The 26,488-nt window shown below is 42.9% G+C and overlaps 1 protein-coding gene across 2 annotated transcripts; it reads right to left on the bottom strand.

The window, feature by feature from the left end:
- Positions 1 to 9,346: 9,346 nt before the first annotated feature.
- On the bottom strand, positions 9,347 to 24,466 carry perp (p53 apoptosis effector related to pmp22). Of its 2 annotated transcripts, none has more exons than XM_015362517.2 (3): positions 24,164 to 24,466; positions 14,028 to 14,168; positions 9,347 to 10,799 (listed from the first exon to the last, which is right to left on the bottom strand). In XM_015362517.2, the coding sequence occupies exons 1-3, from the start codon at positions 24,363 to 24,365 to the stop codon at positions 10,585 to 10,587; spliced, it is 558 nt and encodes a 185-aa protein (XP_015218003.2). In that variant the 5' UTR covers positions 24,366 to 24,466; the 3' UTR covers positions 9,347 to 10,584. The 2 variants fall into 2 exon arrangements, with proteins under 2 accessions (XP_015218003.2, XP_015218002.1); XM_015362516.2 differs by lacking the exon at positions 24,164 to 24,466 and adding an exon at positions 20,443 to 20,839.
- Between the last annotated feature and the right edge of the window lie 2,022 nt (positions 24,467 to 26,488).

A 26,488-nucleotide genomic window follows, 5' to 3' on the forward strand; every position in this document is an offset into this window, starting at 1 on the left:
ATGCCAAATGATCTCGCCATCACATGCATTTTAAACAGTTAATCAGCAGCTCATTATCTCTGGAAGTGTAGTTCCTTCAAGTTATGACATGTCCCTCTGGTTTACTGAAAGTGCACCCCACTGCTGGGGTGGGAAGGTTGCTCTCCTGACTCCTCCTCTTACCTTCTTGCCTTTGCAGACACAAGCTGGGCCAGCAGGTCTTCCAGCACCTCTCTCATGCCCCTGAGCAAATTTCAAGCTGCTTCTTCTCTCTTCTGCCATCGACCGTCTTCAGTCTTTTCGGCTTGTGCTTTTCAAAGGGGAACTGCTACTCTTTTTTATATTTCGGGGTTGGAAAGAATTGGCATTACTGAGTACATTTCAAACCACAAGGAAGGCAAATGTATATAGTTACTAGTAAAAAAAAAATTTACATCACAAAATAGATTAAATATCCAGGTATGTGCAGCAAAATGTTCTGCAATTCAAAAGGGGGCGACAAACCAGCCAGCAGCCATATCACCCTGCAACTCACTACTGGCAGCCCACTGAAGCTCAGCAGGTGTGAGCCTGGTCCGTACCTGGATGAGAGACCTCCTGGGAAAAACTAAGGTTGCTGCTGGAAGAGGTGTTAGTGGGGGCCAGCAGGGGGCGTACACCCTGAGGTGTGTGTGACTCCTAATGCCCCAGTAAAGTGATACTGTAAAAAGGTGCCACCCTTTGGGAGAGATGTGAAACTGAGGTCCTGATTCTCTGTGGTCATTAAAAATCCCAGGGTGTTTCTCAAAAAGAGTAGGGGTGTTACCCTGGTGTCCTGGCCACATTTCCCATAGGCCCTTACCAATCATGGCCTCCTAATAATCCCCATCAATAAATTAGTTTAATCACTCTGCTCTTCTCCCCACTCATGCTCTTTGAACAGAGCTAGTCTGGGTGCAGTTTTTTTTTCCTATACCATCAATAAATTTGTTTTGTTACTTAGATTTCATAACGAGTCTGTGAAATTAGGACCTTAGCTTGCCTTCAATGGCAGAAGAGAGGGCTAATGCTTAGGGCTCTGGCCAGAAAGCCACAGGCTTGAACGCAAGGCGGGGCGCAGAATGCTCCAGTAGGATGACCTGGTGCAGAAATGGGTGCTCTCCAGGCTGTCATTGTACATGACATGTTTCATGTAACATATCTACTTTGATAAAGGATTAAATAAAACAATATTACATTTTAGATGCAAAAATAACAGTTGGAGGTAGTCTGGTATGGGGTCAGTTGTAATATGACCTAAAACAGACCCGGCCCTAGAGAGCAGTTACTAACCTTCCTGTATCTTGGTTAGGATCATGGCCCTTGGACACCTGGACTTGTCCAGCTAGAGCTAGAGGAACATCATGTCCCATGAGCCATCTTCTATACAGTATATCTGGCAGTACTACCTCTAAATTAGAGTGCTTGTGGTTGTGAAACTAAGGTCTGAGTCCAGAAAAAAACTTGAAGTAGCAGACGTTCTGAAAGATCTCTTTCAATTTAGAGTTGGTTCAGTTAAGTTTAGTACTCATAGGAAATTCCCTCCATTGAACAATGACTTACTTGATTTGTGTGCAGCAGGAAAACTTCATCAGCATAATAAAAAAGTATTAAGCAATTCTTTGGTCTGTAAAAAAACTCTCAGTCTTGTTTCACTGATTTAAAGTGTTCATGTAATTTATAAGTGCAAATGTCTTTAGATGTTCATTTTTAATTTTTTTAAAATTTGAACTTTTGCCTGAGACATACTGTATATACAGTACATATTGTGCTGATATAAGCTGCCAGTCCTGGGCTGGTTTCACAGCTGAAGAGAGACCAGTGTTTGATCAATATTGTCTGGCTGTCTGAGTGTTCGCTGAATTCTGCAACCTCTTGGATGTTTAGTCCAGACCTCTTACAGCTTTTTAGAAAGATCAATTTTAGTATAAAATAATAAAGAAAACAAAACAAAGCAAGATAATCATTTATATTTAACACATGCAATTGAGCTTTAGTAAAGAAAAGTTGTGTAATTATGACACTATAGTACTGTAAAAGTAATCTGAAAGATCATATTACTTCAAAATCAGTCCTCCTTAATTATAAAGTTCTACTTAATCAAGTTTAAAGTATTTGCTAAGGCTCTGTGACTGGGATTCCCCAAGCACTGGTGCTGTTCCCGGTGGGCAGGGCGGGGTGGGATTAGCTGTCCGGGTGACCCATCCGCAGATTGAGCCTGCTGGCGAGGGCTGTGTCTCTCCTCCACGTGGTCCGGGCCAGTGCCGCCTGAGATGGGAGAGGAGAGGGGGGGAGTCCTGCCTGCTCTTCCTCGCCCTCCCCTGTGTTGCGGGCGTGGGGGCTGCAGCCAAGCCGAACCGGGCAGAACCGAGCTGAGCTGAGCCAAGCCCAGGTGTGAGGAACACACCCTGGGCCATTTCAAACTGGGAGGATGTAGTCAAAATAAATTCAAACTTCATGGAAAAAAAGATCATGGGAATGGGTATATTTTATATTACTGATGTGCAATTATGGACAGCATATGAAAGCTTATACTTTTTATATAATAATGCTTAAATTATATTATATAAAAGAGATAAGATTACTTTATAGGAATTTGTCTTTTCGCATACCCCACCTTGCTCTTTAGGAGACACACAGACGGGGAGAGAAGTTTGGGGTCAGAGCACAGGGCCAGCCATTTATACAGCACCCCTGGAGCAGCTAGGGTTAAGGGCCTTGCTCAGGGGCCCAACGGAGTAGGATTGCTCTGCTGGCTGCAGGATACGAACTGGCAACCGGCAACCTTCCAGCCACAGACGCAGATCCTTAACCGCAGAGCCACCACACCACCCCCATATAATGTACTGTACCATAGTTTACCACAGTACAGACTACGGTACTGCATTGCTGGTAATTACCACGGGCCAGAAGTTCGTGTATTCAGTTGTGTCAGCACGGGTCGTCCGCAAAAGAGCAGGTACAGGTTTATTCCCTGCTGAAAGGTAAAGAGGAGTCACAACATGTCAGATCTGAAAAGGGCTCTACAACCGAAAACATTGGCCCTCTTTTCTTGTGCTTTCAGCCTGGAAAGAACTACCTGTTCCAGTGATCTCTGTGTTTCGTTTGATAGGATTTATTATAATAAAGTAAAGTGATCATTATTGCACCATACGTGTAAACATTTGTCACGGCAGATGTTTTCTTCTGACCTCAAGACACTTCTTTACGGACTCGATAGGTTAGGTGAAGGAATGCTGTCCAGCAAGGTCTGAAGGGCAGGAAGTGGGAAACAGCACACTGAGGCCTTGTGTTTATTGAGCATGTGGATCAGCCTGACCAGAATTCTCAGGTGAGTCACCTTGACACTTTACCAGTAGTTGCTAGGCAATAAACCAGGAGGACAAATCATTGGCCAGAAGCAGTAAACAATTCAGTTGAAACACAGGAAGCCTTTGATGAACTTCAGTATTTATTTAAACAAACTAGTCTTAGTTAGCCTTATCTAAAGTAGTGACCAGGAGACAACAATAGAAATATTCTCATTTTCATTCCCCCGAGAACCTAATGCTTTCACACTTGTGAAGATCTTGAGCTTGTGTTGTTTGCATTCTGAAAGTGTGCCAATCTCACTGAAACAAGGTGAAAATTGGCAGTTCTAAATGGCCACTGAGATTCGTTCAGGGTGTTCAGAAATGTGCTATAGCCATGACAACTTGTGAATTGTGTTCCTATAAAAAGGTTCAGTCAAAGGAGTAACACAGCTAACTAACATTCTTTATCCAGCGAATGAACATCTGAAAAGAAATATCCCCCTGGAGTCCGATTCTTCCTTTTCCAGAACCGAATTCGCGGTGCAGAGTTTAAGAGGATGGGCGGAAACAGAACAGTCTAATTACACTCAAGATGTGTGAAGCCATTGTCCAGAGTTATCTCATAAAGAAAAGAACTCTTTGGTTCCCACTCACTGTGGGAACATTTTGATCCATCGCCTCTGTCCTGTGTTTTGTAGACATGCCAGATTAGTTTAAGGAGGGTGGGGCTGAAGAAAAGTACAGCAGCAGGTAAGGAAAAGAGAGTTACATTCATGGGAGCCTGACTGGGGTGGGGCTCTGATGTATTGTTCTCAGAGATCTTGATTGCTAAGCCAAGAATTTTCTGAATGTGATCAAGAGCTCTTGCCAATAAATGAGGTCATGGGCAGGCAGGGTTCTTGGGAACTGCATACTGACTCAGACTGATGAGCTCTTGGCTGGGCGTGTGATGAGTGCACACCTGTCCTGCGGTGACCAGGAGGGGTGACACAGCTGTCCCAGGAGGCAAGGTGGGAGTATCTGTGCCATGTGGTTAACAACACCTCTCCTCTGCAAGGTGTTGCTTTGGCAGGGAAAGACTTCAGAATAAGCTGTGGAAAATGAGCTCTGGGCGTCTGTGCAGACAAAACAGGAGGCACAGTGACATAGTGGTAAACACTACTGTCTCATAGCTTCAGCGTCCTGGGTTAGATTCTGGGATAAAGTGTCTGTCTGTGTGGAGTCTGCATGCTCTCTTTGGGTTTGTGCTATGAGTTCTGGTTTCCTCTCAGCTTCCAGAGCCATGCAAGTTTTCTAATTCAGTGAAGTTCAATCAAGTATCTACGATCAAAGAACAAATGAAAATTAGAAATCCATGTTGTCTTGATGGACTGAAATGGCCTTTTCTGTTTTCAAGTGGTCCTTCTGGAAAAGACAAACAGGCAGACTGTGGGCTTTGTGGATCACAGGACCCATGTTCACTTCAACAGTGAGATCAGATTCCAGGTCAAATGGTTATAACTGGCTAAGAGGAACAGAGGGGCCTTTGGTTATACTGAGAGATTGAAATCTAAAGCACTGTCAACAGTGTTCTGCATCGTGTGTTATCTACAAAACACACAGTGGGAAGTCAAAGAAAATGTCACTTGTGCATTTAGAAGCAGTCCTATACCTGTCACAGCCTTTTCCCGTGAAGAGAATTTATGGTTATTTCAGAGAAAATTATGTATGATTATATGGTATACAGATAACAGGTAGAACAGCTTTCAGGATTCATTGTTTTCCACTTTGAAAAACGTATATAACACTTCATCGTTTACTTTAGTTAATCACAAAACAGGTGGAATGAGGTGGAGAAAAGGAAATATTTGAAGATATACAGCTTAAGAAAAAGAAATGAAATAATTGCATTCTAAATATAAGGACCGACCCCTGTACAGCCTTTAGATTTTAGTACTGAAATAGCCTTCAGAGCTGTTTTAACTGTGAGCGATTCAGAGGCGTTATAACATAGTCTTACAGTCTTTTTCGTTCCTCCACTATGACGATGCCAGTAGCAATAGGAAGAATCAGGAAAACCTGCAAGTCGTTCATAAGGAAAAGTTTATTTTCCGGGAGTTCGGGTAAACGGACAATTCCCGGAAATCTCGTTTTGAAGTAGACCGATTACTGCAGCGGTGATGTAAAGTAATTCTGCTGAAATTTGAATTTGTCACTGGCGTTTTGTCTGTACATGCTTGAAGCTTTTTGCTGGAAAGGAGGAAGGCGTGACCGATACCACCCAAGGCGGAGATCGGGGTGGAGGTCTTGCGCGTGTCATTGTTTTGTTCGGACTAGTCTGCGGTAACTAAAGAGCTTGCGTGTACGGGGTCCATGAGAAAACACCTAGACTTTGAGGTCAGTCCCCAGAAGAGCAATATTGGAAAAAGAGAAATTATATAAAGTGCATTATGAAAATGCATTCATATATTGCATCGTCACAGACAACCTCAGCAGATTAAATGCTGCAATCCTAAAATGTCCAGTAGGTGGCGCCACCGTGTTAAACCTGTACTAGTGCTATTTACAACCGGTGCCTACCAGCCGTTTGCTTTTCATGCGTGTGAGTCTTTCATTAGTTACAATTAACTGCAGCATATCATATTTCTGCCGTTTATGAAATCTTTCAAAGGTACAAATGCATTAACAGCAAAAGTAAAAAAAAAACAATCACCAAATTGCTTTCACTGTTTTAAATCCACCATTTTCAGACTGCTTTATGCAATACAGGGTAGCTTGGGAAACTGAGCCTAACCTGGCAAGCAACAGGTGCAAGGTGGGACACACCCTAGATAGTCCACCGATCTATAACAGGACAAAGACAGACACACTCACTTTTCACTCACTGGGACAATTCACAAGGAAACATATTGACCTCCCACCATGTCTTCGGACTGTGGGAGGAAACCCACATGAACACGAGGAGAACATACAAACTCCACGCAGATAGCACACAGGAATGGAACCCAGGGCCCAAGCAGCAACAACTGCTCGTGTTTCGAATTACTTTGTACAATTGTATCATTGCCCACTAACTGACCGAAACAGCAGGACATCGGTTAAGAAGCCCATGTAGTGAGGGAGAAAGCCTGGCTGTCTCTTCACTCAGGAGAGCTTGTGAGTCCCCAGCACTAGTGCGAGGGGCAGTGCGACTGTTCGTACTACTGACATCACTCCTCGTGCGCAGAACCAGCTCAGGTGAGGGCTTTGTGGATCACGGGACCCATGTTCACTTCAACTGGGACTAAGAACAGCTGAGATCAGATTCCAGGTCAAATGGTTATAACTGGCTAAGAGGAACAGAGGGGCCTTTGGTTATACTGAGAGATTGAAATCTACAGCACTGTCAACAGTGTGCTGCATCGTGTGTTATCTACAAAACACACAGCGGGAAGTCAAAGAAAATGTCACTTGTGCATTTAGAAGCAGTCCTATACCTGTCACAGCCTTTTCCCGTGAAGAGAATTTCTGGTTATTTCAGAGAAAAGGATGTATGATTATATGGTATACAGATAACAGGTAGAACAGCTTTCAGGATTCATTGTTTTCCACTTTGAAAAACGTATATAACACTTCATCGTTTACTTTAGTTAATCACAAAACAGGTGGAATGAGGTGGGGAAAAGGAAATATTTGAAGATATACAGCTTAAGAAAAAGAAATGAAATAATTGCATTCTAAATATAAGGACCGACCACTGTACAGTCTTTAGATTTTAGTACTGAAATAGCCTTCAGAGCTGTTTTAACTGTGAGCGATTCAGAGGCGTTATACAACAGTCTTATTACATAGTCTTTTCGTTCCTCCACTATGACGATGCCAGTAGCAATAGGAAGAATCAGGAAAACCTGCAAGTCGTTCATAAGGAAAAGTTTATTTTCCGGGAGTTCGGGTAAACGGACAATTCCCGGAAATCTCGTTTTGAAGTAGACCGATTACTGCAGCGGTGATGTAAAGTAATTCTGCTGAAATTTGAATCTGTCACTGGCGTTTTGTCTGTACATGCTTGAAGCTTTTTGCTGGAAAGGAGGAAGGCGTGACCGATAGCACCCAAGGCGGAGATCGGGGTGGAGGTGTTGCGTGTGTCATTGTTTTGTTCGGACTAGTCTGCATTAACTAAAGAGCTTGTGTGTACGGGGTCCATGAGAAAACACCTAGACTTTGAGGTCAGTCCCCAGAAGAGCAATATTGGAAAAAGAGAAATTATATAAAGTGCATTATGAAAATGCATTCATATCTTGCATCGTCACAGACAACCTCAGCAGATAAAATTCTGCAATCCTAAAATGTCCAGTAGGTGGCGCCACCGTGTTAAACCTGTACTAGTGCTATTTACAACCGGTGCCTACCAGCCGTTTGCTTTTCATGCGTGTGTGTCTTTTATTAGTTACAATTAACTGCAGCATATCATATTTCCAAGAGTTCTGCTGTTTATGAAATTTTTCAAAGGTACAAATGCATTAACAGCAAAAGCAACAAAAAAAAAACAATCACCGAATTGCTTTTACTGTTTTAAATCCACCATTTTCAAACTGCTTAATGCAATACAGGGTAGCTTGGGAAACTGAGCCTATCCTGGCAAGCAACAGGTGCAAGGTGGGACACACCCTAGATAGTCCACCGATCTATAACAGGACAAAGACAGACACAAACTCCACGCAGATAGCGCACAGGAATGGAACCCAGGGCCCAAGCAGCAACAACTGCTCGTGTTTCGAATTACTTTGTACAATTGTATCATTGCCCACTAACTGACCGAAACAGCAGGACATCGGTTAAGAAGCCCATGTAGTGAGGGAGAACGCCTGGCTGTCTCTTCACTCAGGAGAGCTTGTGAGTCCCCAACACTAGTGCGAGGGGCAGTGCGACTGTTCGCACTACTGACATCACCCCTCGTGCGCAGAACCAGCTCAGGTGAGGCTAAATGCGCCACATCATTCCCCATCAGGTGGGCGACGAGAAGACACAAGAAACTCACTTCTTTAAGAAAACTACAGCCTCACAGCCCCACTGACAGAAGCAGAGATTGGAAAAACCTGTGTATATTTTTCAAAAACCAACGCATCAGTGTTATTTAAAAGACTCGTTTATTTAGAATGACAAGGTTCTGTTTAAAGGTTTTTCAAATTTCATTGCTACAGGTCTTGCTTATAAACTTCAAATGGAGCACCAGAGTAAGTGAATGTACTGTATGTTTTTTAATATTTATTAAAATACACACTTTTTAACCCAGATCTCTTTACAGAGTTGGAAACAATTATTTCACATGTTAAACTGAAACCTCTACAACAGGACTGAAATCTGGGAAATAAAAATGAATTAGTGAAATAAGAAATTGAGTACAAATTTGCTAAAATTTGATAGATAAATACTTTATTGATCCCGTGAGGGAAATTGCAGAATATAATACACAGCATGGATTAGTATTTAACCAGTAATTAAAACTTCAAAGATTATTAACTTGCCATTTACAGTTAATCACTGCAAGGCAAAATCTTAAAACAAATAGTCTAAACATACTTTATGTATTCATTTAAAACAAGTAGAAAATGATTTTAAGACTATACAACAGAGGTCTGAAAATGCTCCCCATCAACAATATTTTCAAAAGAGAAAATGTGTGTAATGATTCACAAGCTACGTGCCTTAATAGATTTCAGGGTTCATTACATGAAGATCTGTTGCCTTATACTGGTAATTCTCCAGGGTCCCAGCCCCAGTATTCCTGTTTCACTGGCAGGTTCAATGCGACTCCATAGTTTACGCCTCAGCATAAAAAAAACACTTGTAGATTTTAGTGCAGTTCTGTATCATACAGATCATCCTCACGTCACTGAATTATATACTGCCAGTTTTAAACTGCTTTCCCTGTATCTAACTTTGTTTCAGAAAGAGATGTGTAATTTAATTTCAACAATTAACTTTCATACACCCAAAGAAGACTCCCTAGCTGAAACGTTTCTTTTCTTCTCTTTTCAGCCAGGAATAAACCTTTACTTGTTAATTTCAACAATTTGCATAGTACTTACAAACAGTACAGGGGCTGTAAAACACTTGGCAGCAGAAATACTGCAGAAACTGTTCATTGTTTCTGGGGAGTCCAGAGTCAGGGAAACACTACATGCTTCCGAAGTGATTTTACCTCCTCTGAAGATGATTCAGCTTGGTTGCCACATCCCAATTCCTTAGAGTCAGACTCGGAAAATCAGTGCAGGGTCTCATATCAGCTAAAACCAACTGGAGATAAAATTAACTTCACTCCTACTAATGCAGCCAAACTTGATTTTATTTCTTTTTAATGTTCAAAGACTATTGGCATGCCTGGAAACCTACAGTATATCATTTTTCAGACCACAGACAAAAAACAAAACCCCAAACTAATAAAAGCTTTTATTCTATAACCCCGGAATACATTAAAAAACACTTTAGTAACTACAACATTCTTTAGGAAATGAGTACAAAAGCCTTGTGTATAAAAAGCAGTAATATCTAAGCCTTTGTGGCAAATATTCAAAAAACTCGCAATGCTCTAAGATATGAGAATGCGTAGCACAACGTTATCAGTATGGCCTTGTACAGCCCGTTTTAGAAAACAGATAAAAATACTCTTATTAAAATGTTTATTGTTCAAATGAATCTCATCTACAGAATAAGAACATTCCAAACAATTTGTTTACACTGATTGACCCTGTGGATGAAAGAAAACCGTTTCATTTAATTGTAAAATTATTATACGCGATATGTACCCAGCCAATTCATTTGCCAAGAGTGGGTGCATTTTTTGACAGCACACCATAGGGAAATTGTATTACTCTTCACACCCTCTTCAGCTTTGTAGTCACCTCCCTGTACAGTATAAAGGATTTATTTAGCGTTATTCTGGTTTTCCCAGTGTGCTTGTTCGATGTCAGGTTCTAAGTAAAACAGCCACACACAGCGAGACTATTTATAAAAATGTAAAAAAGCACATTCTTCCAAATGCAAAAGTTTCATTTGTTTTCCACTTCCAAGGAAAAATAAAGTCCTGTATAGAGATGTAAATAGCAGAAAGAATACTGTTTTCTACTTCCAAACACCAGCTTGTGCGGTTTCATAAACTGTACAGCTAAAAAAAAAAGAACAACTCTGTAGTCTTCCAAGGAACTGAAGACCGAAGCCGGGAGCAGACACTACGCATTCCTCTGGAGTGAAAAGACACGAGAAGTGGAAAACAAACTCCGCCCACACGTCGGTGTGAAGAGAGGGGGGCGCCCAGCAGAGTTCAGGCTCGGGGCCTCTACGAGCTCTCGTAGAGGTACTTGGTCTTGGCGATGCCGGACAGCTCGTCCTCGTAGCGCGGCAGGCAGCAGAAGAGGATCCCGCAGCCGATCATGAGCACGGTGGCGCCCCAGCCGAAGCCGTAGGCCCAGGTGTAGTCGTAGTGGCCCTCGTAGATGAACTGCTCGCTGAACTTGCAGGGGTAGACGATCAGGGCGATGAACTGCAGGATCACTGTTGGGAAGGGTGGAAACGCTCGTCACGAGCAGCACCAGAGAGAGCCCGGTGCTGACCCCCGGCCCCGATTCGCCACAGAAAGACAACAGACCCACATTTTGTGTGAGTGAGAGATTAACGTTATGAAGCACACTGGTAATTTTTTTCAGCGATAGCATTTTTTCATGCTTGATGGCTGTTTACTTGGATTTCTTTAGTAGTAAAAAAATTAAGACAGATCTTGCTGATTAACAGCAGGAAAAGATATTTCTACAGCTGCCAGCCGCTAACTCCATAACTTGGTCAGGCTGATTGAAACGCTCTAGTACTGTGCAAAGTCTACAGCTGCGGGAGATGTCCAGTACTGTGGCTAATATATAGAAGGCAATTCTTATTTAACAGTAAATCCAGACAACACATTTTCTGGAGAATAAAAAGATAGCAGTGTTGCTCTTATTCAAGGCTATGCGGCTGTCCCTGAAGGACTGCAACTGCTGTTATTTTGGGATTCACACATCAGTGTTACTGACATTCTTGCTACCAGCTGACAGGCGTGTGTGAGGCCAAGGGAGTCCAGCACAGATTCCTCATGACAGCACTGAGGGCCTCCCAGCAAGGCTGATCCAGCACAGGCAGCCTCCTGGTACGGACATTTCAGGAATGGAGACACAGGTCAGTACTGGGGGCGGAGTAAGAGCCACCAGATTCTTCGGATTCCTAAAGGGATGCTTTATCACTGCTGCCTGTTGATGTCTCCTACGCAAAGTGGGAGACCTGTTTTCTTCTTCTTTCTTTTAGTGTTCAATGTGAGAAATAAAAAGCATTAGTGCTATGAGCGCATCATTTCACACTTGTAGCTTTAAAAACCCCGATGGAGAAGCCATGAGGAAATTAAAAGTGGAAACCAAGATGAACACATTGTACTATTCCACTAGTCTGGAGTGGGTGCCTAGCCGGCTCTGGCCAATATCAAACTCATCTATCCATGGGAGCAGAAGAAGCTCGGTTTTACGATAAGGCAGAGCGCTTATCACACAGTCAAATCAGTTGGTCTGTTTGTTGCTTTAACTTGTGGACATGAATCACTCCAGATCACCCCTGCACACTCACACACTTTTCCATTGCGACACCAAATCAAATCAGGTTTCGCTCTGCGGGATGAAGACAACTGTAGCTCCTTTTGACTCACACCCTTCAATTCCAGGAACTCACTGCTCACCCTAGATAAGAAAAAACTGTAGGTGTCTGGAGAGACAGGCGTGGTGCACTCGCGGTGAAATCGCAGTCATCTACAGTGTCGGTCAGAGTCTGTCGCGAACCCAGGCTCACACCTGGCAGGACAGGACCTCTTCGAGGTAGTACTGTAGTGCCCATAGACATGGAGTTTCTAATACGACTTCAGAAACATCCTGTCTAGTAGATGATATCTGATCCATGTGCCAGATTCTTATTCTTTTTAAGTGTGGTGGAAGATGACTGAGTTTAACGTCCAGACTAGTAATTAAAAACGGTGAAGATACAAGCTGTGTTGGGGTTATAGTGCTAGAACTACACAGTACTCCACATATACCTGCTACTGTGCCCCAACAAGAAATGCTGATACAGCTTATAGAGATGATGGAAATGAAAAAATGTTTTCTATGTGACAGAGGGATTATACAATTTTGTCATCTGCATTTTGTACTGAGAAGATGAAGATGACAGCGTGCTGGCCACACACACACCAGAGTTTTGAATTGGGTGGTGCTGATAAGATAATATCACTTTATTAGCCATATACAATTTCTTGTACTAGGAATTTATCTTTTCGCACACCCCAGCTTGCTCTCCACGAAACTGAAATGGAAATCTAATAAGTAAATTGATTCTTAAAATGTAAGGAGCCTTAGGAAAATATATAACAAAAATGTAACTGCTGTGCTATATGCAGATTGTCAGAAGACAGTTTTGTCAAGACAGGACGTCCTATCTAGATTACCAAATTAGCTGAATGCAATTGCTGAGCTTTGCAAAAATATGTTCTGGCGCTTCCTTTTTGTCTCTATTATTGTTTCTATGTTGTATCTTTCTTGTCCTAAGGAAAGGGGAAGTTTTAGAAAGTGCTGTATTTTTCCACTGCATTACAACATCTTTATAAAAAGCCTTTGCTGTCTGTAGCAAGTTGAGTCTCTGACGCACTCTGCAGAGTGACAGCAGGGCTCCCAAGATTGCAATATTGAAATAAAGACTCAGGTGAGAACTCTCTCTCGTGGATTCCTTGATAGGTATATTACCATGACAAAACACACAGGCACACAGACAGGGAGAGAGAAGCTTGGGGTCAGAGCGCAGGGTCAGCCATTTATACGGCACCCTTGGAGCAGTTGGGGAGAAGGGCCTTGCTCAGGGGCCCAACGGAGTAGGATTCCTCTGCCGGCTGCAGGATACGAACCGGCAACCTTCCAGCCACAGCCTAAGCCACAGAGCCACTGCTCCGCCCCAAATTCACACAAATCCAACTGATCCATCAAAGACCAGGATTAGAAGCAGAAAAACCCCACAGTGGTCTGTCCATCAGATTATAAAAGCACTGTGAGTGATGGTTACCTGGTCAGGGCCATCAAATAATTTCACACGCTCTGGGAGTGTGGAACAAGATACCTAACCACGCTGTCAAAACAGAAACCCCATATTTCTTTCTAGAAACTCTGGGATGAGTCAAGTCCAATGAAATCCAATATCATGTTTAGGAATACAATTATGTGAGAAAGGACAGTTTAAAAGTCACACTCTCAGCATTGCTATTTGTCTGTTTCTGTGTACTTTCACATCTCATGTCCCTTCTTGTGCTGTGCAATTGGTTGCAACTCGATAATAAATATACAAAAGTCCATCTCGGGAATTCCAATCCAGCTGAGCTCCACCAAGAGGCTTTGCAGAATGCCTCAGCATGTCTGCTCTGGTTTGCGTCCTTCAAGCATTTTTAATATTTTAACTTCTTCCGTCCTGAGGCAATCTGTTTTTAATTGGAATCACTGAACCACACCAAGCGGAGGCAGCCCCTGGTTCTGTGATGCCAGAGACACCATACTGGTAGGAAACCATCCACATAATTAACTGTGAACTTGTGGGAATGACACTGCAGCGCTTTCCATATGTAGGAATAATAATTCGATTGCTTCTCACATGGTCGTCCAGTGTGGCTGTACAGCGCAAGTCCAGATAGCCCTGCTCAATGCCCCATGAACATGCGGTGACAGAACTTACCGGCGAGGAAGAGGAGGGTGCCCACGACCGGGAGAAGGCCGACGATCAGGTTGCAGCAGAGCGCCATGCAGGATATGATGAAGGCCACGATCAGCACGATCAGTCCAATGATCATCAGGGCTGCCACTGCCTTGGCCCAGGCTGCAAACACACAGGACAGGAGAGACGCCGGGTCAGTGGGGAGGCCGAGCAGACTTGTCAACAGTATCCTTTCCCGTGTTTAGGACAAACACAGCCTGCACACAAGACCGGGCCGGACCGTGTCATGGAGCAGACTAAAGATCAGACAGCTGTACAGGCAGGAATGCCGCCGTAATCGCGCTCTTGAAGGAAGAGATGTTTTCGGTGGCCGATACACATCGAGGTCAAACACATCACTATTTCCACAGAACCTGTCACGATCCCATCCCAGCGCTGTTGGCACGGGCCTCTGTTAACTGAGTCTGCCCAGCGCAGGCCTACTGGAAGGAATAACGGACGATTAGAATTAGCGGCCGAGGAGAGAGATTTAGAAACTCCCCAGTCCGAATTCAGGCTCCGACTGCCCACTCACTGCGTCCCTCTGAAGAAACCACTGACCCCCTCGTGGCCTGTCCTAGAAACACAGGGCCATGCCAGGCTGGGATGCGACTCAAGAGCAGCAGCTTGAGAGCTCTTTATTAATGCACAGTTCAATCCCTAGTCCCTTAAAACTGACTTATAATGGTCTGCAAAATCACCTACGCATATTAAGAAAAATCAAAATAATTAAGACTTGTGAAATAGCACATTGACCCATCCCTTACATTTAAATGATACAAGGAGAGACCAGGAGCAAAGTAACAACAGCTCAAGAGGCAACATGTTTAGTAAAGGAAAGCAGCTCCTGGGTATCTGAGCTGCCCAGGGGTTTGCAGTTGGTTACTTGGATAACTCGGGAAGGAGCATTTTTGTTAATCATCCAAGATCTCGCGGTCAGGGTTCTTGTCTTTGTTTAAATTGCTTTCACGGTGTGGAATTGGAACCATGAGTCTTGAATTATTCGTCAGATCAGGGGGGAGACACAAACCCGTTGTCTTGCCCGAGTGACACAGGCACAGCTCTTCCCATAGAGAAATGAAAAGCCCAGGGGTGACATGGGTTTGCTGCCAGATTATATATTATCATATTGTCATATGATATATTATTTGATTATATATTATCAAGTATGATTACAAAGCTAAATGAGCAACAATAATTGTATGTATAATATAATAGATAATGTTGTGAATACTGTATTTAAGAGTTGTGTTACTGTTTTTAGGCAGTAGGATTAATTGACACACAACTTTACCTTTCCATACTAATATGCCTTAGATAGCCATTTTAAAAACTAATTGGAAAAATGCCTTCAGGTTTAACACCTCTGTATGTTCAATGCTGATCCTCCTATAAGTTAAGAAACATTCTGCTGCTGTCTTCAACAAGAATATAATGACAATAACCAACCTTATAGGTTTGCTTAATTCTTGCTTTTTGTACATTAGTTACAGTTCTAGCACTGGCTGTTGAGTTATATCAGTTCTAAAAAAGTAAAGAAAACATTAGAAACAAACTAAAACCCAGCCTTCGCCAACTGAATTTCATGTCAAGATAAAATACTATTTTTAAAATGTACTTAAGAATTATGTACACTCTTTTAAAATACATTTATTTAATTATATCAAATTAAGTAGTGTTTAATGAGTGGTTAGTGTACATTTCCTCCCCCCACCAAAGTCAGGCACAGAATCAGGAATTGGAAACATAATTCCATTTTCTTTTCCGTTTTTAATATCATGGAACAGGAATTGGATTGAAGAGAGATCTGTAATTGACCAACTGGAATTGACTCCCATCCTGCATCACTATTTCTAGTCTTGTCTAACCTTAGTGTAGAATGTGTTTCTATTCTCATAACATGTCCATCCATTATTTAATCAAGAGTCCACACATGGGAAGTATTAACTGTAATAAATACAGAGCTAGCAGCACCAGGTTAGAGCGCTACTCACATATGGACAATAGGCAAAGGTTTTCCCACAATGTCAGAAAACGGGGGAAAGCTGAACAAACTTCTGCTTATTTTCTTTTGAGGAAGAACAGTTTGCATTATTGACAATGTGTTTTCTCCAAATGGAGCAGTATTTTTGGCATGACATTCCAAGGGGTTGCTTTTTGAGGGCACTCCTCTGTGATGATTAGTCTTACCATCAGCTCTCATCATAAAAACCTGATTTTGGCACAGCATGTCAAGTCCTGTCCCATCATCTTGCTCTGCATCAGCAGTTTGCTGTTTGTGGTTGTCCCATCATTAACATATATTTTATGTTTCGATGCAAAGTGTCCCTGTTTCCTCATACTCATATATTCCTAAACAAAACACTTCCTGCCTTTCCTTTTCAAACCATACATGTTGCAACTTCTACCCCTCATCTGGTTGTGAGATTTAATCTCTTGTAAGATGTTTTCCAGAACCATGCAGTAGACTGCAAACTTAAAAAGCTACTGGTCACGGAGCCTGTGTTGCACTGGGCAGCCTGAACTATGTCTCCTCTATGGGAAGAAGAGTCTCCAAGGTTACTATGATGGAGCCTGTAGGATTCTCAGGGTCCATGCTCTGGCATTGTGCCGCCATCATCAAGCAAGGAATGGAGGAAAGCAGAAAGCAATACTCATTGAAAATGCTCTCAGGGTGCGTCTCTAAATTTGTCCTCCAGAACAAATGCCCCCCACTTTTCAAAACCCCAAATAAACCCTATTTTTCCTAATCTATGTTTCATTAAAATTGAACGTGCACAATATGTATAGAGTTATGCCTTTAAACTATGCAGGCTGATTTATAATATTAAAAAAAGAAAAAAAAGCAATTTTCTTTATAGCTTATTTTATTCCAGTAAGGTCTGTACTGTTCTACCCTCATTGCAAATGATCAGATCTTGATATGCCTGACCTGAAAAATAAACTGCAGAAAATTAAATCTTAATTATTAACCTCTAAGCCACTTTGGTCTGTTCACTAAAGAAACTTACTTGGCTTAACAAGATTTAAAAAAAAAATCTGGCAAGTCAATAGAACTTAATTTCTCATTTGCAATGACCCAGAGATCCATCTAGAGAGCAGGGCATTTACTGGAGTGAAATAAATGAAGTCCGTGGCTCAGGGGTTCAACAGCAGTGTCCCTTCCAGGGCCTGAGCCCCCAGTCTACACCCCCACACTGTGCCCTAACTCTGCGGGGCTGCTTTTCATCACACCCTGCCATCTGTCTCCAGGCTCGTTTCTCTCGCTGTTTTGCAGTAGTGCCAAGTTTTTCCGAAAGACAGCTCTAAATTTAGCAGCAGATACCGTCACTTCTGGAGAAAGTGGTTGAAAGAGAGTTTGTTACAGCTCATGACTGACTGGAGAACAAGATGTTACTTACAGCTGTCTCTCCTGCCCAGAGATATGGAAATATCACAAGCTTGAGAGGTTATTTTCTTTATTGCGTTTCCTCTTGGAAATCATATAATAGTGTTTTTGTCTTCACACATATTCCCCCTAAAAAATATAGTTTAACGAAAGCAGACAAAATGACCACTTTGTCAGTGGTCTGGTTTTCCCCAGTGGGACTGGTGATATTCTATGAACTCACAGATACATGTTTGCCTCCCTCTCAGATTCACACGTCCCGATATTTTCTTCCAGCTCCCAGATCTACTTTGGGTCTCTTTACCTCCGCAGAGCAAACGTCTTTACAATTGTGAGAAAACCCAGCTGTGTATCGGCAGGCTGCTATCAGGGCACAGGAATGGAAACGCTGTTGAGTGCGTTCCACTGTCTTGGCCAATGGAAACAAGCACCTGGAATCAATTAAAGTTAAGTTCAGGTGTTTCCTTGTAGTAGACGAATGATCACCTGTTCTCTTGTTAGGTAGGGACGTCCCTTTTCAGGCCATAAGGGCCCATGGGGGGGGGGATGGGGGGCAAGGGCCACCCGTTTTCTCAACCATCTGACTCTGGAGGTGGAGGTGATGTGGTCAGCATCAGGCTCCGGCCGGCCTGTGACCCCCAGAAGGATTAACTACCCCTGTACTCATTTGGACAGCAGGCTGAGTGGACCTGGGAGCCGTCTGGAAGGAACTAGAGCTACATCACTTGCCCCTACCTGGGATTGAACCCGGGACCCTCCGGTCAGGAGCTAGACACCCTTGCTGTCTGAGCTACCACAGCTCCGTTCTCTTGTGATCCAATGAGTTTTTTCAAATCACGTACTCTGCAGACTTCAAGACGGCTAAAAGCCTGTGAACCACTTAGCTGACCTGCTGTTCTGTGGGGCAGTCCCAGCACTGCGCCGCTCTGTGTGTGTGTGTGTCTGATCAATGAAGTGCCCGTGCCTGCGTCCATACAAATCCCAAAAGAGAAACGAATGCTTCAAATCAAACAGCAAAGGCTTTATCAGCCACAGAATGCAATCAGAGAAAGGGGATTTTTTTTTAATTAGAAAGGGAGACAGAAGGCATCGTTCTCTTGCCATGCTCCGAAATCAAATGCGATCGCGCTTCTTCTCTCATACCATGTTAAAGAGTGACAGGCCACAGAAAGGTTTTTTGCTGGGTGGATAAATCAAAAGGTACTATCAGGTACTGTGTCATCTAATTGCTTTCCAGCTGAGGCCTGTTCCTTATAGTGGGGAAAAAAAACACTCTTTTCTCCTCACACCGCAAACACCACAGTATTGTAACTGTGATAGTTGTTACATTATTCAGCGACCTGGTTTGAAAATCCCCCCTCACTGCCACTCCACCCTGTTCACACCAGCCACTGAACTGACACACAGGAGACAGATCCTCAAAGAAACAAATATTCTACCAGCCCAGCCGTGATATGTTGCTATTTGCGTCACCTTTCAGTCTTGCAGCGTTTTTTTTTTCTTAGCAAAGACTAGCAATGTTCCAACACGTTTGATGTTGTCGGATAGCCTCCCTTCCCAAGATTTTCACTCTGGAATGAGTGCGCCCGGAGACCATTCTCCCAGTGCAGCTCTGCTTCCTGCAGTCTCGGCCGAAACCTTACGAAAGGCTCAGAAACCCGCAGATTTAAATCCATGAACATCCCGCGCAGTTTTGAGAATTTTAAATGGTACTTTCCAGCAATTCAGTTCCCGAGCTTGTTAAATGTCTTTTAAAACGTGATTCGTTTTGGGAACCACTTACAACCCTACCCATCGCCGTCTGAATTTAAAAATTAAAATATTCTAACAAGTAATAGGTTTATTCCATGCTGAAAAGAGAAGAAAGAAAACACAACGTTTCGGCCGCGGAGCCTTCTTCAGGTGACTCCACGGCCGAAAAGTTGTGTTTTTTCTTCTCTTTTCAGCATGGAACAAACCTATTACTTGTTCCCTTGCAGCCAACTTCGCTGACGCAGTTACCCACTTAAAATATTATAGTCCAGAAATGGCAGGTTTTTAAAATAACAAATGCGCTTTGGTTCCCCTTTTCAACCGATAGGCGAGACAAACAGGTCGCAGTGAATAAGAAGACTGTTAGACGTTATCATTTCATCTGAAGAGTTGTATGCGGGTCGTGTCCGCACCTTTAACTAAACTAAGCGGTGGGAAGGCGCGGCACGGAGCGATCAAGGTCCAGGCGAGCGCAGATCACCCGGCCTTTGTCCAGCTTCATGCACTGGCAGTCAGTCTTATTTACACAGTCTAGTCAATCGCTTTCTTTGTTCAACGACATAATGTTAAAAAATGACAAATCGTTTTGCCGATACTAGTAGCACAGCGGTTTACTGTACATTAAGTCCACGTAGAAGGAGCAGAAACTGCTCAGTACATACACCTTGCTGGGAATGTGTCGGAAATAGGATTCCAAGCAGAAATCTGATACAAGGACAGAATAGATTCCCCCCGCGACCGAAACAGTTTAAAAAGTTAAAGAGACAGCATGCCTATCTTAACGACGAACGCGTCCGATTTCCCCCTACATTTTAAACCGGACCAGCATAGACTATGATCCCCTAAACCAGTAGATGATGGATTTTAAAAGTTTCTTAAAAGGTCACATTTCGAGAGAAACACATCACACAAAATGGTTACTAGTGTTGCCATATTATCTCCACCCTCACCTGAAGACTGATCCGGCTGACACAGACCCCAGCAAAATGGCTACACAGTTAGTCCGCCAACTGCAGGACTAAAAACGATGTTTTTAAAAAAACAAAAGGCAGACGATGTTCTAAAAACAGTTTTGTTTAAGTAATTAAAACATGATCCATTTCAACTTTTGGTCTTGAGTATACCTGTTAGGGACGTCGTATGTCTGTTCGTTTTCTTTTTTTGCGTTTCACAACAGTACATTTAGAAGTTTTAATTATTATCACCATCGTTGTTGTTGTTGTTGTTATTATTATTGACAATAATATTATTACTTACACTCTGCCATGAGAGACTTGCACTCCCACTCTTTGTTTCGGCCTATTGGTCGGCACTGCTTCCACATACTAGCATAGTGAGTCTCGGCTTCGTCTTCCACCCAGCCGGACGCGGCGCAGATGGCGATGAGGTCGAATATAATGGCAAAGAGCAACATCAGGGGCAGGATCCACCTGCACCGGGGGTACGCAATCCCGCAGCGGAACATCTTCAGCGCACAGCCGCAAGAGCACACTTCTCAAAGAGCCGCAGAAAAGCTGTCAGGGGAAACTCCGTCTGCTTCGCCTGGCACCTCAGGGGCGAGATACTCCGGCTTCTGTGGTGTGTGTGTGTGTCTGCCTCGCCCCGGCGCGCAACCTGCCGGAGACCCGCAGGACAAGTCTGGGCTGGGCCGACACACCCCAAGCGTCATCCGCTGCATAATCACCTCGGCTCCGCAGACCCGCCGCTAGACGAGGGGCAGGGCTCAGGTTACATGGAGGCTGGTTTGGGTAACCCTTCCACCGCCAGTTTGTCAAGTTAATTTATTGTAAATACCCTGGTAAAATGAGCAAATCATGCTCTAAAAATCTACCAAACAGAATTTAAACGTATTACGGGCTGATATTTATTTTTTAAATTCTTATTATGGACGCTTCTTTTTTTTCTAATTCCACTTCTGAATTGTTGACAGCTTTCCAAACGTGTACTGTATCGCTTACATACGAAGAAGCGCCAGGCCGTGTAACTAAAGCTTATCAATGTTGTTTCCAACAGGAAGGCGGAGGAATGAGGTTGCTATGGTGCTCTGAGTAATCATTAGACAATGAGCAAACTGATCGCAGCAAAAAATGACATACAGTATGCTAACAGCAAAGGAACTAGTTTTATTTTTTACCTTGTCTTTTCTCAATACTTTCATGGCAAGAGCATATAATTGGGGGGATTTTAAAACGTGTTTTAAAACATGAACTTTAAATCCAGGATTGATCGCTTGTCTCTCGCTACGGGGAAATTAAATTGTACGGAAGTACTTATCTTCAGTAGTCTAAAAAGTATTAACCTAAACATTATTTTTTATACCATGCTATACATAAAAAAATGTAACATAACGCTCTGCCACCTAATTGGGATAAACTGTTCAAGACGCACAAAGGTTTGGGGGAAAATGATGTTTTTATTTTACACCGAATAATTGTCAGTTTTGTAGCAGATGTGCAATGTACACAATGGTTTTGGGGGGAGGGAAACGCAAAGTTAGAATTAATTGTACATTTTGATTCCGTCTAAATACAATGATTGTGTTCATAAATTCTCAATTGCAGTATCACAAACAGCAGATTAATAACTTTCCTGGTTCCCGAACCTCCAGACAGACATTTCAGTAAGTCCCAGACTTTTCCGCTCTCTTAGTAATAATTTCTTACTTACAGGTGTGCTGATTTAACCGATGGGTATTTTGGTAGTGCGTTTCTAAAAAAAGTATAACACAGATTGGTCTGGTTTTACATTACATATGTTTTACAGCTTGTTTTTGTTTTGCGTAGACAGTAAAATTAAGACACTCAGAGACCCGTACCGCCGGTACTCTTCGGATCAGATAGCTCCTAGCAGCAAAGCGAGCCCCAGATCTCTAATGGTCTCCTTGTGTTTGTAACCCTCGTGTTATTGATGATGGGAAAAAGCCAGATCTAGCCCAGCTCTGTACTGACAGCACTCAATCCCGCAGGCTGCTTGTGGAGAACGGCGATTTAAGAGCAGCATTTTCATATGCTAACGCGGAAACGCTAGAGGGTAGTTTGGGATTCCCATCCACCCACCCCAAATATTTAGAAATGAATGTTGTTATTATTAACATTTTTGGTAATGTAACTACAATATGCACATATTCCTTGGCAAAAATATTTTTGCACACTGTTTACGCGAGTTGGTATTTACTTCTCAAATCAAAAAATCAAATCATATCAAAGATTATTTATCAAATGCACAGCAATACAGTGCAGCAGTAGTTGCTGGGAATGAAATGTCTTTTCTGCGAGCTCAAAAGAATCCCAAAAATCACAAGAATCACAAAAATCACAAAATTAAGGTTACGAAAATAAGGTTACATGATAATAGATAATAATGTAATAGAAATGGAATAAAACTCAATATGAATGGAGCTGCTATGTGTCCAGGGTGTATGCAATATATTATGTCCACGTAGTGCAGTATGCTGAATACAATGAAAACTGTATGTCCATTTTATTCTCTAAAACGTCGCCGAAGCTTGGTTAAAATGTAAATTACTGTTTTGAAACCATGTCATCAGGACACCCACAAAAAAGTTGGAAGTATTTTTCCCAAGAAGAATACACTGCTCGCAGTGTAGATTTCTTAACGGGACGCTGAATTCACTCCATGTTTATATAAAAAAGTAGATTCCATTGCGTTCCTTGATAATGGTTTAAAGTAGGTCACATAGGCTGACCTAAGATAGACTGAAAAAATAGTGTTGTTTGTCTTTGTCAGTAAATACTTTTTTTTGCTATATTCATAAATTCACATATTCAAAGCACAACACATCAGAAATAAAGACATAAATATATTGAAAAAAGGAAAAGTCTTGATTGCATAATTCAAATACTCCGCTGTGGAAAAACTAAATTAATGCAGGTGCACATAATTACGTGAATCAGCCTGAATCAGCCACACAGTTAGTTGAGTGGCCTCTCTGCAATAATAATGGTTCACATGATTTCACAATAAATGCACCTGTTGCTCTAAGCGCAGATCAGAAGAAATCTATAAAAAATCTATAAAAAATGTAAAAAAACAGATATCCTTTTGAGGACAGTGAAGTTGATCATTAAGAAGTGGAAATATACCACCCACACACTGCCTAGATCTGGCTGTTCCTCCTAAACGCACAGTTGGACAAGGAGTAAACTGGTTAGGGAGGCAACAGTGAGCCCAACAGTGACTTTGAAAGAGCTAGAGTTCAATGACTGAGATGGGACAAATATGCTTCAATCAGCAATATCTTGGTCACAGCACAATCTGACCATCTCCAATCCTGCAACAGAGCACCTATGTTCACTACGGTTCAGCTGTGTTAGCCTTCTTCAGGTGTAGAAGAAGAAGGCTCCACCTTCAAAATGTTGTGTTTCTTTTCTTCTCTTTTCAGCATGGAATAAACCTTTACTTGTTCCTTGGCAGCCTACGTTTGCTGACACGGCTACCTACTTGAACTCCCTATGAAAAACCCCAAACCTGTAGCACAATTGGGACTTTGTGGTCTAAATGCAAAGAGTCACGTTGGACTCAGACTCAACAGTGTTTCACCCAGTCAACACCCTCCCCACTGTGGTGGTGTCAGTGTTATGATATACTTCTGCTTCTCATCACCTTTCACCCAAAGCATAAGGCCAAAGCTACACTGGAGTGGCTTAAGAATGTGATGAGTTTTCTTGAGGCTCAAAGACATGGGTCAAATCCTGTTGAGAGTCTATAAAGACTTGGGAACTGCTGCCTGTACATGATTCTCAAGCATCTGGAGAGACCTTGAGCAAATCTGTCACGAAGCATGGGCAAACAATTCACCAAGCCGACCTACCCAATAAGGCCAGTGGCTGCCAAAGGTGCTGCCACTAAATATGGCACTCAGGGGTCTGAATCCAAGCAACATTTTTCATCTTCATTTTCATCTTGTCTGACACATCTTTCATTCTCCTGCCGTAGTACCTCAACGTGTTGTACTTACATTCTGACATCAGAGATTTGCAGTCATAATTGTTGTTCTGACCTCGGCACCGGCTCCACATGTTGGTGTAGTCGGTGCCGGAGTCGTTTTCGACCCAGCCGGACTTGGCGCAGATGGCGATGAGGTCGAATATAATGGCGAAGAGCAACAGGAGGGGCAGGATCCACCTGCACCGGGGGTACGCAATCCCGCAGCGGAACATCTTCAGCGAAACACAGCCGCAAGAGCACACTTCTCAAAGAACTCCGGTCGTGAGCCTGTCTCCGCCTGGCACCTGTGTCGTCTGATGCCCTCGTCTCCGAGTGCCTCACCTGAGCATGTAAAATGAAATATAAGCAGAAAACCTGCCTGGTACCTGCAGGGCTGGGCTTGGGCTGACATTCTCCAAAGCGTCATTGGCCACAGAAATCTCTCTTCTTCTCCCCTGCCCAGGATCCAAGTGAGAGGCGAGGTTCAGGTGGCACCTAGTCAGACCGATTCACGTAACTCTTTGTTTGCCAGCCTGTGTGGTGATGGAATGGAAAGGAATTGGACATGGACATGGTCGTGCGCCGCAGAGCATGGGACTTTCTACAGCCTGCAGGGGTTCAGAGGCGCGTCGTTCCTACGTGTTCCTACACGAAGTAAACTACAGTTGGAGAAGTTTGCACTGTGGGTTAGTCTGACAGCTGAATGGGAACTGGTACAGGATCAATATTGCTTGGTGGGCTCTGAAGGCAGTCCTGCAGAAAAGTGAGTGCTATAAATCTATCTACTTTGTTGACTGTAAGAATGAACACTGAAACCCAAACCAGAGAACACATGCAGAAACTACTGGAAAGTGGAAGTTAAACCTGAGCACGGGAGGCACGTCTTCACATCAGCTGCCCAGCCGTGCTGTTAAATCCGACATCCCAGCCCCTCTGAAGAAACAACTGGATGAGATCCAGGGATTTAATTAGCAACTGGCAAGCAAATGAGCTCAAAGCGCTGAGCACTCTCCTTTTCTCTGAAAATATTCTTAGATTCTTATTTTAATCACGTCCAGTCTGATCTGATCTCAATGTAGGACTGAAAAGAATTTGAAGATAAAAATGTAATGATCCTGTCTACAAGTCAAACCCAGATGCTTCTCCAGGCTAGGAACTTCCAATAAAAGGAAGAAAATCTGTGTTGCGCCCGTATCAGAAATGTAATGATGAAGTCTCGTTAAAATAGCACTACCTGCTGCTCTGGGGGGGCCTCACTTCAGCTGTGAAAGAAAGGGGTATAATGTCTAATTCACAGGGTTACAGCGCTGGCTGTATTAAGAAACTGCCATCTGTTTCAGCTCAACATTTTTCGAAGCCAGGTTTCTTAACAATGGGTGAGAGTAGCAACTGTTAATGTAGGATAACAAACAGGTCTTGAGAAGCCTGCAGGCTTCCAGCCACACCCAGCTCAGTGCTGTCAAACCGGTCAGATCTGCTTTGGGCGTAGACCTAAGTGAGGCTTGTAGGGGTTTTCAATCAAGTCAGCCCAGGCAGACTGCTCCAAACACTGCGACAGATCTTCTTTCCATTTCTCTGTGTGCTTTCTCTCCTGTGTCTATGAGAAGACACGATTAAACTCTCGACTTCTTCTCCCTCGATGAGTGTTTACGTAATATAAATGTTTACTTTGGAAATTCCCCAGGAATAATCAGAGAATGTTGGGACGTTGAGTGTTTACCACTATCTAATCGATTTCAAATAAAAACAGGAAGATCTTTTTCTATATTTCGCTAAGGGGCATAGAAAGGCGTGGCTGGTGATCTCGGATTAGAGGCTTTTGATGTCTTAAAGATGTTTGTGTTAGAAACCAATAGGTGTCAGGACATGTGTGGTAAAAACAACAAAATAATTGTGTAACAGGAGGAATGGCTCCTAGATTATTCAGAAGACAGAAGCTTCACACCCTTTATCCCCTCTTTTCATTCTATACACGAATTTCGAAATTCACGGAAATTATTTAACAAAGATCGGCAATTCTTTTGCAAATAACCAAACAGTTCTAGTGATTCCCCTTTAAAAGTAAATTAATGCTCAAGAATCTGTTGAGAATCTGACTTTGTTTGAATACAAATAACATTTTTTAGTTTCAGAATGTTTGACCTGTTTTATAATTATATCTTAAACATACCCGTCCTTATACACTGTAACAGTTACGCACGTGATGAAACGAAGACAAATCGAAGCCAGCGAATGAAACAAGTTGGTTACTTCAATGTGAACATGCTGGACCCCAGCATATCTGAGCGGGGGCTCTGTGGCTCAGGATCTGCGCCTGTGACTGGAAGGTTGCTGGTTCAAATCCCGCAGCTGGCAG

Source organism: Lepisosteus oculatus, chromosome 17 (assembly GCF_040954835.1).
Source record: "Lepisosteus oculatus isolate fLepOcu1 chromosome 17, fLepOcu1.hap2, whole genome shotgun sequence".
Lineage (NCBI taxonomy): Eukaryota > Metazoa > Chordata > Actinopteri > Semionotiformes > Lepisosteidae > Lepisosteus > Lepisosteus oculatus.

Bases quoted from the DNA above. Each gene is read 5' to 3' on its own strand.
- perp (XM_015362516.2), bottom strand. From the start codon at position 20,650: ATGTTCCGCTGCGGGATTGCGTACCCCCGGTGCAGGTGGATCCTGCCC. The intron at 14,169-20,442 runs GTAAGTAATAAT...GTGTGTTTGCAG, and splicing joins CAAGTCTCTCATGGCAGAGT to CCTGGGCCAAGGCAGTGGCA. The intron at 10,800-14,027 runs GTAAGTTCTGTC...CCTTCCCAACAG, and splicing joins CACCCTCCTCTTCCTCGCCG to TGATCCTGCAGTTCATCGCC.